This window comes from Copadichromis virginalis, linkage group LG8 (assembly GCF_057382275.1).
Source record: "Copadichromis virginalis isolate Kocher_CV1m ecotype Utaka linkage group LG8, C_Virginalis_male_GT1.1, whole genome shotgun sequence".
NCBI lineage: Eukaryota > Metazoa > Chordata > Actinopteri > Cichliformes > Cichlidae > Copadichromis > Copadichromis virginalis.
In genome coordinates, this window is record NC_140625.1 from 22,041,677 (window position 1) to 22,056,070 (window position 14,394).

The 14,394-nt window shown below is 44.2% G+C and overlaps 1 protein-coding gene across 2 annotated transcripts in view; it reads left to right on the forward strand.

The window, feature by feature from the left end:
• dock1 (dedicator of cytokinesis 1) overlaps positions 1 to 14,394 on the forward strand; it is a 199,328-nt gene that overhangs the window by 50,505 nt on the left and 134,429 nt on the right. For both annotated transcript variants that reach the window (XM_085466543.1, XM_085466544.1), the window contains exons 17-18: positions 270 to 373; positions 944 to 1,127. In XM_085466543.1, coding sequence (XP_085322669.1) covers positions 270 to 373; positions 944 to 1,127 — 288 coding nt within the window. The remainder of the gene's footprint in view (positions 1 to 269; positions 374 to 943; positions 1,128 to 14,394) is intronic.

Below are 14,394 nucleotides of genomic sequence, written 5' to 3' on the forward strand. Positions count from 1 at the left end.
GCTGGTTTGTTAATGACTTGTTGTAACGTCAGCAGTGCTGCATGGTTTACTGCAATATGATCTCTTTTTTGTTCCCGAAGACGAACACTGTTCACATAAGCATATTGCACACGTACGAAAGATGCGGTGTGTTTTGTTTTGCAAAATGAGACAAAAAGCAAACGGTACAAAAAAGCGAACTGTATATATGAACGCAGTCTTAGTCTCAAACGTAAACACCAATAACCAAGTTGTCTTTATTGCTTGCGTGTTTCTTTTTTCTTCCACAGCCAAAGATAAATCGGAGAAGATATTTGCCTTATCTTTTGTGAAGCTGATGAGGTATGACGGGACCACTCTGAGGGACGGTGAGCATGATCTCATCGTGTACAAGGTAAATGTAAAAAAACAAAACAAAAACATCCCATAAACACACTTAGTCTTTGTTTCTTGCTGCCTACTCGTCAGACAGCCCGCTCTCCTTGTGAAATGACCATGAAATAAGTTGTAGGTGAAAAACTGCCCTATTGTATCGGCGACTGTCATCATAACAGCCTGCCATCAGTGCTTTGTATGTGAATTGGGTAGCTGGTACACATCAGCCCGCACAAGGAAATGAGAGTACTTTCCAATTAAAAACCCTTGCATAATGATACCTCTGTGTTACGGTGCCCATTTATGTTAATTAAAAAGTTCATATGGGAAAAATCTATCTTGTTACATTTGTCTTGTCATGTTTTCTGGATTGTTGTTTTCGTCAGTCAACCCTGCATTTGGAAATGAATGATATTTTTCTCACATGCAACAGCTCGGTAGAAAAACACACAAATTGTTTTGTTGATAATATATATCAAAGGGAGATCCATTAAAACCACAGCTATAGAATGCAACATTGTTTTAATGTGTACACAGTAATTTGGGGTTTCTACCAATAAACTGACTGAGACTTGTTCTCTAAAACCAGGCGGAGGTAAAGAAGCTAGAGGACTCTTCTCTGTACCTAAACCTACCTTCCACAAAGCTGGAGATGGAAGAGAAAGGCTACTCCACCACTGGAAAAAATACCCAGACCCTGGGCATCTGTACCATCAGCAAGGATTCCTTTCAGATTTCCACCCTGGTCTGCTCTACCAAACTTACCCAAAATGGTAACAGCTGCTATATTTTAATGAATATTTGTCTCTTTTCCTGCGCAAGTTGTTTTTTTAAGCTAAAAATTATGCTCTTGTGGAAAACGTATCAAAACGTCAGTAAACACATGGAACACAACTTAGATATTATATAAAAAAATGAAAGCAGCTACTGTGACATTTTGAATCCTTAAATTAAGCTTTTTTTTATAGTCGCTGTCTTTGTCTTAACCATGCCATCCATATTTATATATTTTATCCTTTATTGATCTCTGTTTTTCACCTAATTGATTTGCACTAGCTTCACATAGTTACCACATAGTTTCTACTTTCCCTGCTCTTAGTCTCACAGCGAGCACACCTCCCTGCACAAACGCATCCAGCGGAGCTGAAAAGAAATGTGGGGAAGTCAGTATAATATTAATTGAGTTCAAGAGAAATTACTTTATCTTAATAAAAGCTTCCCAACAACTGTTAAATCAAAGAAAACAGCACTGAAAACAATCAAGAGAGAAAATGTTGTCATTGGCGCGTTTCAGTCTGGACCACTGTTTGCGATTAACTCGACAACTAAAGCAAATAAAGGAAATCAGTTGACTGTTCTTGACCCTCTTTTCATTAGATTCTTCCATGCTATGGTAGCTAACAACTGTTGCACTTTCAAAATAGAATTTACATAATTAATCTTCTAGTAGAGCTGAATAAATAACTTCCTAATTAAAAATAATGAATCTAGTTAGTTGTTTATTCCAGTGTGAATTGGCTAATCCGTTCCTGCTGCCTGATATACAGATATACTCTCACTGGCCACTTAAAGAGGTACACCTTGCTAGAACCCCCTTTTGCCATCAGAACTGCCTTAATTGTTTGTGCCGCAGATTAAACAAGGTGCTAGGTTTTGGTCCATAGTCATATGATAGCATCACACAGTTGCTGCAGATTTGCACCTTGCACATTTAGATGTGAATTTCCCATTCCATCACATCCCAAAGGTGCTCTACTGGATTGAGATCTGGTGACCGTGGAGGCCATTTGAGTGCTGTGAACTCACTGTCATGTTCAGGAAACCAGTTTGAGATGATTTGAGCTTTGTGAGATGATGTGATATCCTGCTGTAGGAGTCATCAGAATATGGGTACACTGTGGTCGTAATGGGATCGACATAGGCAGCAATTGTCGAGTTGGCCCAAAATGTGCCAAGAAAATGCTTCCCATGTCATTATATCATCTAAAACAGCAGTCCCCAACCTTTTTTGCGCCATGGACCGGTTTATGTCCGACAATATTTTCACGGACCGGCCTTTAAGGTGTCGCAGATAAATACAACAAAATAAAACCAGTACCGGTACCCCCCAAAAAAGATGTATTCATAACACACGGGAAAAGAACCAGGGAAAACCGAGTTAACTATAAAAACGATTAAAAAACGATAAAAACCCTGAAAACCATGAATTTCACACCCGAACCTCAACTTTCGTGGCCTGGTACCAAATGACTCACGGACCCGGGGATTGGTTACCGCTGACCTACAACATCCAGAACCATTGATATAAGGCAGGATGGATCCATATTTTATGTTGTTTACCATCCAGACAACACTTTCTCAATATTTCATAGTCCAGGTATGGTGAGCATCTGTGAAGTGCAGTCTCAATTACCTGCTCATGTAACAGGAGTCGCATCCAGTGTGATCTCTCCTGTTGTGGCCCATCTTCTTCAGTAAATTCAATGATGCTCTTCTGCATCCTTTGGTTGTAATAAGCAGTGATTACTGTTGTTACTGCTTCCTGCCTGTCAGCTCAGAGCAGTGTGGATATTCTCCTGACCTCTGCCATCAACAAGGCATTTTCACCCAGAGCACTGCTGCTCACTGGATAGTCTCTCTTTTTGAACCGTTCCCTGTAAATCCTAGACGTGGTTGTGTTGAAATCCAAGTATGGAAGCGGCTTTTGAAATAGAGCCATGCCACGTTGACAGGCACTTAAATCACCCTTCTTCTTCATCAATCAGATACTTGTTTTGAACTTAAAGAGGTTCTCTACACCATGTCCTCATGTTTAAACTATTGGATTGCCACCACCTGATTGGGTGCTTAGATCATTTGTATTAACGAGCGGGAGATCAGATGACCTAATGAAGTGGCCATGAGTAGGTTTTACTGACCACTGCTCTCTGATCTCTTCTTTCTTGAGGTGCTGTATAACAAAAGTAGCACACATGAGAGAAAATCCTAGCGACGTATGTGGATTTACTTTTGTTGTAGCACAGAGAAGTACAATTCCAGCTTGATGAAATGCCTGCTCACATCAAACAGAGCTCTCACTGGGGGGAGGAAGGATTTCTTTACTGTATCTTAGCCAGGTAGACCCTGAATTTTGAAACCACCGATGGACCGTAGCCTCTGGCTTTGACAAACGGATCATGGGAACATCATTTAATGTAGGATGCCTTAGCTTCAGCTTTTTAAACATTTTTTCTCATTATCTGGTTTTTCCTTTTCCACATTCTGAGCGCCAGGAATTGTTTTCCTCCTCTCTATTCCTACTTCTAAAGTACTTTCTTTTCTCTTTACTCTCAGTACGCCAGTCAGTCTCAGTTAGATTCCAGTTCATCTCTGTTGAGCGAACAACAGCCTTTTTATTTCCCCGTGAAGATCTACTCTTATTAAGCTTGGGAAATCCTCATGCCTGCCACTGTGGCTCATGGATTAAGGATTTTAGCATCTTGTGTTCCCACCAGCCTTTCTGCATGTTTATAAATCCCCACAGATGTCAGCGTAAACCCTCTTGAGCATGCTGGTATTTCTTAGCTGTGTTCATAACGTTGTAGTTAGATTGTGTGAAAAGCTGTTCTCTTTTGTGTGAGTGGTCAGATGCTTCTAGCTCTGATTTCACAGAGCTAAACCAAACCAACCTAAATGTCTCCTTTGATTTCTTTTTCACTGGTTGTAATTTGCTGCTTTGTTTTGGGTTTTTTTTTTTTTTTGTATGCAAGAATGAATCACAATTTTAATTAGAGCCACAATTAAAGCTTCTTTTGTGTTTTTGGCCACAGTCTGAAATAAATAAGTAACAGACACACTGCAGGGTAACTTTGACTTGAATTGAAATTAATTGTTTTACTCGCCAAGAGCAATGCCCTGTTTAAATAAGGAGTGCATCATGCCCTTTCGTTTTTGTATTCACGTTAACAAAAAGATCATTTTAAACCTCCAAACAAGGGCAGAATGAAGAGAAAAGCTTGGAGTAAATTATTGAAGCAAGATCATGTGTGTTTGTGGTCTTTAATCCTTTGAATAATCCTTGTGTAGGCCTGTGAAAAGAAAATCCACTGTAAACCATTTTTCGCTTTCTTCAGATTTGAAATAAGTGGCCTTACGCAAAGACTAATAATATAAAATCTTAAAACGTCTTTCAAAAAGGCCTCTTATCAATTTTAACGAGATCCCCAACCCCTCTGGCCAACACAACATAAATACGTAATCAGCCAATCACATGGCAGCATCTCAGTGCATTTAGAAATATGGGAATGGTGAAGAAAACCTGCAAGTTTAAACTGATCATAAGAACGGGAAGAAAGATCATTTAATTAACAGCTGATTAGTGCCCAAACACTGTTTTTGCATTTCAGTAAATTACTGTATGTATTTCCCATTTTCCTAACAAAAAATGAGGAAATGAGGGATGGCTCGAGATTTTCGTGCAATACTTTACAATATCCATAGAACCTCTAATCAAGCCAGCAATAAGGCAGCTTTACCCTTTTTATGAGGTGGTGAAGCTAAAGCACTCAAATAGGCAGTAAGACTCTCTCATTGCAGAGGTCACATAAAGCTACAAAACATTAGGTCAAAGCTGAACCAGAAATTTTTTTCCTGAAAAGTAGGATCAATATTTGCTTTCAGGTAGAGATGTTTCCAGCTTGGTGATTATCCGACTGCCCGACTATGGGGAAAAACAATCTGCATGTAAACATTAAGACTACTAGGTAAAAAAAATTCATTTCAGAGGGAGATTATCCCAAAGTTTGACAGATGCCTTGGTGAGATCAGCTGTTTTCTGAACGATGATGCATGGTCTTGGCGTGCTGGCAATTTAAAAACTACAGCTGAATCTCTGACCTGTCAGCAGCACAGGCTTTATGTGACACTTGTAATGATTTTAGCGCTTTTTGTGCTAAATCATTGCAGTCTAAAAAAGACGTGAAATGCCGATAAAGCTAATTGTCCGGGATACAACCTAATAGCATGCGCAGCAAACATTTATAAAGCCTCATTAATGGGATCACTGCAGACCCCACAACAGGCTCTGGGCATTTCTCTAAGACAATGGGAGGTTTTTGTTGTCAGAGGGCTTCTGCATATAATGTGTGAAAGCGGTGGGTGTCGCATGTTGTTATAGTAATGTTCCCTTTGAAGCTTATTAAGTTTAGTCTGTGGTATAAGTTGTCATTTAAATACAATTGTGCGTGCCCTCCTACTCGGCTCAGGGGGTGGTGATGTCAATGAATGAGTCGTCTCAGTTACAGGAGAGCCTGCCTCTCCTGTAAGTAATGATAGTGGCTCAAATGGTTGTCTCAGCTGTTATGTAGATGCGTAGTATGCAGCATATATCAATCAGCACTATTCTCTGCTCCTATTTCTCCTCCCTGCCTGCCATTTTCTGATTTATCTCGTTCCCTGTGCTAGAGTGATGGGAGGGAGGGGGAGTATGTGTCCTGGTCTGTAGATTCACTCCTGTAGAGCAGCTCCGCTCTCCATATTTACCTGTCACTTTGTGCTGATAATTTGCAAGGTGCCGGTGGGTGCTTGGGGATCAGATGGCCTCGTCGCTGCACAAAGTTTGATTAAACTTTGTGCAGCTGTGTGTTGTATGGGATATATCATCCCACGCTAAAGCTCGAGGAAAAGGTTCCAGCTATTTTAATAAAGCACTGTACACAGAGCAGCCGCAACATTAAAACCGCCTCATTTATATTGTGTAGGCTCTTATCCATTAGGGATGCAGAATTTGCAGGTGGCATGAGGACATTGGCAGCTATTGCTTTGGGTCTAGTAACTTGTGTGGCTCGTTTCAGTGGTTTGGACGGATGCTCTGAGTTGGAATCCAGGGAGGCTGGATGCTCGGTCAATGCCTTGGGCTTGTTTGCAGGCTCCTTTAGCCATTACTGCAGTTTTTTTTGCCTGTGTCCGCATGTTTAGTTTACCATTGTCATATGATTTATTTATTTTTTTACCCATCCATCCAATATCCCTTCTACAGAAAAAAAGAAAGTGTACAAGAAACAGCAGAAACATTGCATTGTTATTAGAGGATCAATATTATTTACTTACCTGTCTTTGGTTTTGATATTGTGGCTAATCTATCCACAATATTTCCCATGATACCAGATTCAGGCTTCTTTATTAAAAACCCAGAAGCTCTTTAAGATCTAGGTGTGTTTGTCCAATAGTCATCTCTGTCCCATTTTCTGCATTTCTGTAAATGAAATGATCACATGATTCCAGCTCATCAGATGTGTTGGCAGTTTCCTGTTTTATACAATATCAAACCAAATATTTCGGGTTGTTTTGACTGTTGGTTTGCTGAAACAGCAATTTGATGTTTACGTTTGGAGAATATGTGACAGTATAACTAATATGATTAGTAATGTAATTGCGGTAAGATCTGTTTCTGGATGTAGAGCAGGTCATCTACTAATCAGAAGGTTGGTGGTTCAACCCTTAGGTTCAAGTTGCTTTCGGATCCGTCCACCAGAGTGTAATTATTAGATGGAAAGCACTTATAAAAAAGTGCCTGTATGAATGGCTGTGATGCCTGTTCGCTCACCAGCAGTTTATCCTGAGCACTTATTCTTGCAAAGGGAAAAAGGAGCCCTAGAAATGCCCCTTGCAACAGACTGCATGCTTTATACTCATGGCTCCTCACTGCTGATCCCCACATCCGAGATGAAACACTCTTTTTAACTAAGCTAGATTTATGCAGGCGGCCTCCCAGTGCTGTGAGCTCCCGTGAAGTGGCTCCTAGCTCTTCCCTGGGCATTTACAGTGTGCTTCGCTAAACAGAGCAGAGATTCAGCGACAGCACACGTGGGAGAGAACCTAGCCCAGTGAAATTGATTAAAATACTCTTCCCACCTCTGCTGGAAAGAAAACACATTTTTATGAACAAAGCAGCTTTAAAACTATGGAATCCATGTTCGTATTGAAGCTACTCCAGCATCAGTGCGCTGAAGAAGCCTGTACTTTTAAATGTTTAAACGACTACATACAAGGCTGTCACTATTAACGGCAAAGAACAAGCTATCAAGACTCCTTAGTGGTTGTGTTTGCTTTTAAAAGTGAACAAAACTGATTTTGTGAAGGAGTTCCGTAAACAAACTTTCAAATGGTAATGTGAAGTCTTTTGCATTTCAGTTGCGCATTGACAATGTAACCTATTTTCTCTGAATTAATTATTCCACTGCTCTCCATCTGCCAGTTACTTCCACAGTCTTTTAAATTCCCACTGCCTGTGGAGACATCCGTTCTCAGACAAATGTTATTTGTAAAAGGCTCTCAGTATTTTTCTCCAGAACAAAACTGATTGCCCCCCACCCGCACAACACTGTGCCTTACAGCCCCATGTGCTACACGTAGTTGGCCTCTTAACACCACTGCCCCACTGGGACCAAGCTGCCTGATGATTTATTCTCACATTATTCCATTTATCTCTGAGGTGCTGAAGCATCAATTTCCAAATCTATATCTCCTTGGGGACGGAGGACCCTGGTAGTTGAGACAGGTTCTTGTGATTGAACCCTGATAGGCTGTCAGGTTTACAGATGATGGGCATCCATTACTGTGTTGCCATGGCTGATTGACTCTTCCTGAGCCAATCAGCCATGGCGAACGGGGAGAGGCAGCCCCTAGGGACTAGGTTTGCAAGAATGCCAAAGAGATTCTTCTTATTCACTTCAGTCAGATGAGGCTGAATATAGTATATATTCATGAAAGCTAATAAACCATCATGAATATACTATAAAGATGTTTCTGGGAATCTCTCAGGATTATACCTGAGAAAATGTATATGAAAAATCTGTTTATACGATAAAATGAATTAAAATTAACATTAAATGGAAACTTTTCTTAAATGATAAATTGTTTATTTTGGTTTTTTGCTTACTCCTGGTTTCGCCCATATTTGCTGCTTTTAACCCTTTAAAGCCGGTTGGAGCGGGCACGCTCTGTTTTGCGCAACTATTTTTAAATCTCGGTAGCACTGCAACCACGTAAGCTAGCGCAATAATTTTTTTTGCATATGAAACCGGAGGAGTTGTACTTACATCTTATGCCATCAGGTTGTCCTAAGTCACGGTTTCCTTCCACATATGGCTCACATATGGCTTTGCAAAAACTGCATAAAAAGCGCTTGCAGCAACAAAAACATAATATTCCAGAAACACGCTTTGCCGATCCGATCAGCTGTTTGTAACACTTCTTACGTCCATCAGCGCGAACTATCGCATGTCCGCCATGTCCTGGCCGAAACCGGAAGTGACGTCATTTTGCGGAAATGTAGTTTTTTACCATCAGGGCCTTATTCAATTCAATTCAATTCAATTCTTTATTTATTTGTCACATGTAGTTATAGCTGGTACAACATACAGTGAAATGTTTTTTCTGGCTAAAAAAGTACTCCCCCCGACTGTGCAAACATGCTAAAAAGGATTTTACATAAGCTAAGAAAAAAAGGAAAAGAAACAAAAGTTAAAAGTAAAAAAAATATATAAAAAAACAATGTAAAAGTCCATATGTTTGTGCTTATAAATATATATCCATGACGTGCAAGATATTGCACTGTAATGATTTGAATGAGAAGACTATAAAAATATACATATTTACATAGTACAGATGTATATAATAAGGTACGGATAAGGTTCAGAGAAGAAAGATAAAGTGCAAATTATGTACTGTGTGTGAGATTGTCCATCATGTTGTCCGGTTTGTGTTTTGGTTGAGGAGTCTCACAGTTTGTGGGTAAAAACTCCTCCTGAACCTTTCTGTTCTTGTTTTCAGGCTACAGAGGCGCTTCCCTGACCTCAGTGGCCTGAACAGTTTGTGGGCGGGATGGCTAGAATCCCTAATGATCCTGATGGCCCTGGATCTGCACCTTTCAGCATAGATGTCCTGCAGTGCTGGTAGAGATGTTCCCATAGTGCGTTCAGCTGTGCGCACAACCCTCTGCAGGGCTTTCTGTTGCTGTACTGTGCAGTTCCCGTACCACACCATGATGTTGTTGCACAGGATGCTCTCAATGACACCAGTGTAGAATCTCCTCTGTATATTCTTGGAGATCTTAAACCTCTTTAGACGCCTCAGGTGATAGAGGCGCTGTCTGCCTTTACTAATGAGGAAGTCCGTGTGTGTACTCCAAGTGAGGTCCTCGTTGATGTGGACACCGAGGTATTTGAAGTTGGAGACTCTCTCCACAGGGGTTCCATAGATCTGAATTGGGGTGTGAGTTTTCTCACCTCTCTGTTTTCTGAAGTCAATCACCATCTCCTTTGTTTTACTGATGTTCATGGAGAGGTGATTTGCCTCACACCACTTTGCTAGTCCATCCACCTCACTCTGGTAGGCCGTCTCGTCGTTCCCAGAGATGAGTCCCACCACCACTGTGTCGTCAGCAAACTTCACAATGGAATTAGTGGGGTGTCTGGCCGTGCAGTCCGCGGTGTAGAGGGAGTAGAGAAGGGGGCTCAGTACACATCCCTGGGGGGCCCCTATGTTCAATGAGAGTGTATGGGAGTACACATCCCCTATTCTCACTGACTGTGGTCTCGTGGTCAGGAAGCTATAAATCCACCTGCACAAAGATGTACTGAATCCCAGATCTTGGAGCTTACCCGAGAGGGTGTGGGGAACTATGGTGTTGAATGCTGAGCTGTAATCTATAAACAGCATTCTCACATAGTTCCCACATCCCTCATCTAGATGGCTCAGTGTGGTATGCAGGACCTGTGCTACAGCATCTCCGGTAGATCTGTTTGTCCGGTATGCAAACTGCAGTGAGTCGAAGTCGGGAGGAAGGAGGGAACTGATGAAGGGTTTCATGAGTTCTTATGAGCCTATACTGGTGTTTTTAAAAGTTATATTTGACTTTATGACTTTCTGTGTCGTTTCTGGGATGCTTAGGACTCATATTGCACTGCTGGAAATAGTTTATTTTGATGCATATGCTGTTTTTTTTTTGTTTTTGTTTTTTTTTTCAAATTTGCATTATAATATTTATTTTCGTTTTTCCTGCAGTATATAAAAATTGGTGTATTTCAAAAATAAAACTATGAAGACACTTAAAATAAATTTCCTGTGGTGGGAAACTATTTTGTGCAACTTTTTTGTATTTACAGTTTTGAGGGATAAGCCTCTTAAATTTCTCTAACTAGAAATATATGTTAAAAAAACAAAAACGATTTTCAATTTTTTTTTGTAGTTTATTGCACCTTTTTGCAATTTATGTAATTACTATGCACTTAATGCAGACATATTATTAAAATTTGGGCTATAATGGTTGTATTGATGTATAGCAACTTGAAATGCTCCCAAAAATGGCACTACAGCATGTAAAAATATAATATAAGCTTGGTTTAGGACTTGGTTCTCTTTCATAGCATTCGTTTCGTGTCTCACTATGGGAACGCCTCCTGCGTGACCTCATCAGAAGCTCAAATACCATTATGCCAGCCCTTACAGGCTGGCTAGGTGACGCCCATGTCAGGAGGGGCCAGTGCCTCCCTATATAATAGGCTGACATAGCGTCAGATGTCATTCAAAACAAGCCCACCTCTTCCTCGCTTCCATAGCAAGGAGGGCGGTCTGGTGAGACACTCACTCATGCTACTCAGAGAACCGTGGTTATATACATAACCTTAAGTTCTCTTTCATTCTCGCTTCTCACAGAAGCCTGTAGACAACTGTGCTATTGGGCGCTAAAGCTAAACTGTCCACAGATTCGAGTGAAACAACTCGGTCGCCGGGCGCTTTGTTCCCAGCTTTTCAGTTGTCCACTAGCATACAAGCAGTAGCAATACTGTTCTGTAGCTAGTGCTGGTGCCAAGTAGCAATACTTTCACCCAGGGAAGTAGCAATACTTTCCGAAAGCGAAGTAGCAACACTTTGCTAATAAAGGTACCCCTAGCTTCACCATCAGGTAGCAATACCCTTCGACGCTAGCGGTTTTACACATTAGGTAGCAATACCTGTAGAAAAGTAGCAACACTTTTCAACCCACGTTAGCGAGGAATAGCAATATTCTCCGCACTCAGTGTCAGTCTCTCTAACGTGCGCAACCCTCTAGCTAACCATGGCTACGACGGCCAACGAAGTTGCAAAACTTTGTCCTTGTGGCAAGAAGATTTCTGCCTGGGATACACACCCCGTGTGTGCGGCATGCCTGGGCTTATCTCACGCTCAGGCTGCCCTGACACCTGCACACGACTGTATCCACTGCGTGGCTTTCCCACGCAAACTACTCCGCCGCAGGCTAGCTCGCCAGGCTAACCTGTCGGGCGGCGACCCTTTGTTGTGTGAGGCTGCTGCGGCGCAAGGAGAAACTGAGATGCCCGATGATTTGGCCACAACGCCAGGGCCGAGCTGGGCAGAGGCAAACCCTCAGCCCATCGCGACCGCTTTCCCGTCGCTGCAGGCACACGGAGATCGTGTGTTTTTCCGCGATGCTGGAGTCACCTGGGGAGGAGATGCTAACGAGGACGGAGATGAGTCGGCTGACTCGGAGCTCCTGCTGTCTGACGACGGCGAGGAGGAAGATTCCACCTCCTTGGCTAGCATCAGCTGGGCTCCAAAGCCCTCGGCTACCGGCGAGGTTGAAAAACCGACACCGCCGTCTCCCCTGGATCTCGACATGCAGGACATGTGCAAGCGCGCAGCCGCTAGGCTCAACATCCCGTGGCCCGCCATACAAACAGAGGTTGTAAAGTCTCGTTTTGACGGTAAGAAATTGCCGAAAGCGAAAAAGACGGGGAAGCATGTGTTGCCTGTTTTCCCTGAGCTACTCGATGAGATAGCGGTGACGTGGAAAGCAAAACCTTGCAGCGAGAAACACCCCATCGTGGGGAGCTCCCTGCTGGATTGTGAGGGGATGGAGTCTATCGGCCTCCGCCGGATGCCACAAGTGGAGCCGTTGGTGGCGAGCCATCTTCACCCGAAGACGTCTCTGTCCTCATCGGCCCCATCTCTCCCCTCCAAAACAGACCGCTTCCAGTCTAGCCTTACAGATAAGTGCTACAAGGCAGCGGCTCTGTCAGTAAGAGCCCACAACGCCTCTTCTATGCTAATGGCTTACCAAGCTGAGCTAGAAGAGGGCATGACAGCTAACACAGATACCACAGTGTGGGAAGAAATCTGCGTTATAACTGACCACGTCCTCCGCCTCCACAAGGTAGCCATACAGGCTACTGGGAGAGCCATGGGCCTCATGGTTCTTCAGGAGCGAGCACGCTGGCTCGGGCTCACCAACCTGACGACTAAGGAAAAAGAGCAACTCCTCGACACCCCTGTCGTCCCTCACGGTCTCTTCGGTGCGGCTGTTACATCCATGCAGAAGAGATGTGAGGAGAAAAAGAGAGATGATGAGGCTCTGAAACTCTGCCTGCCGAGGAGGGCCCAGCACGCCACCCCAGCAGCGCCGCGCCAGTCATTCGCGCAGGCAGCGTCTCGCCCGGTCCCCGCTTTCAGGATTCCCAAAGTGCCTAAGACGCAAGCAGCCCCCCAGGCTGCCGGGGCCCCTAAGAATCCATGGACTCGGAAGCAGTCTCCCCAGGCCAGACCTCAAGCGGCCCCTCCTCCCCCCGCTGCCGCGATCGTGAGGAGGAAGAAGCGGCCGGCCTGACAGCCTCCCCTCTAGGCGGGAGCGAACCCAGTTTCCCCCCTTCATGGGCCACCCTCCCGCCTCCCAGCTCCGTTCCAGAGCAAGTTCAACGGGACATGTTCCACACAGAGTGCTTGACTCGGGCCGGCGTTCCTGTCACCGGACCCGCCAGAGGGAAAGAGAGCCAAAGTTCGCAGTGTTGTTTCACGAGCACTTCTCTCATGCATTCTGTATTAAAAAAGCCCCGACACGCGCATCCAGGCAGTTTGCCGAGGGCGCTGTCGAGTCTTGCAAAACACATGAGAAAATCAAACATGCTGAAAAACGGAGCACCGTCTGCCATAACGCAGCCCGTGGAGACTCGCGTTTCCACAGCTGTGATTATGCAGATGAGCCCGTCACCTCACTCGCCTGTGACAGAGGTGACGGGACGCCGAAATGACGTATGTTTCGCGCTGCGACCACAAGGGGGCGCCAAAACGCCATATTCGGTGGAGTGGCCAATGAGCCCTCTGTCTCCCCACATGAAGAGCTGGGCCACCTGCACTCAGTCAGTATGGGTGCTGAGGACATTGAAAAAGGGCTACAGGCTGCAATTCAGTGTCGCTCCACCACAATTCAAAGAAATTGTTTACTCTCGTGCTCCGGGCGAGTCTGCCAGTTTTCTCCTGGAGGAAATTTCCACCTTGAGAGACAAAGGAGCTATAAGAATTGTCCCTCCCGAGTAAATGCACAGCGGATTTTATTCAAGGTATTTCCTTGTGCCAAAGAAAGGGGGAGGGGGATGAGAGCCATTCTGGATCTCCGTGCCCTGAACCGGCATTTGAGGACATACAAGTTCAGGATGTTGACGCACGCCTCGCTGCTACGGTTTGTACGAGCGGGCGACTGGTTCACATCAATCGACCTGAGGGATGCTTATTTCCACATCCCCATATATCCCCCACACCGAAAGTATCTGAGATTTGCTTTCCAGGGGATGGCATACGAGTTTGTAGTCCTGCCTTTTGGTCTCTCACTGAGCCCAAGGGTGTTTGTGAAATGCACCGAGGCAGCAGTGGCCCCGCTCAGAAAAAAGGGCATTCGGGTGGCCACGTACATCGACGATTGGCTGGTGGCAGCCCCAACCCGCCAGGGAGCGACTTGTCACACAAATACTCTCATACAGGGGTCCCCCAAGTTACACACGCTGGCACACAGACTGATAGTCTGGAGCAGTGTTCACCTGCTGTCACTGAGAGCAACTCACGTGCCGGGGATCTTGAACTTTGGAGCAGATCTTCTCTCCAGGGGCAACCCGCTGTATGGGGACTGGAAGCTTCACCCGGAGATGGTGAAGCAGATCTGGCTGCGATTCGGTCTGGCGACCGTGGACGTTTATGCATCCAGGGAGAATGCTCAGTGTCCCCTGTTTTACT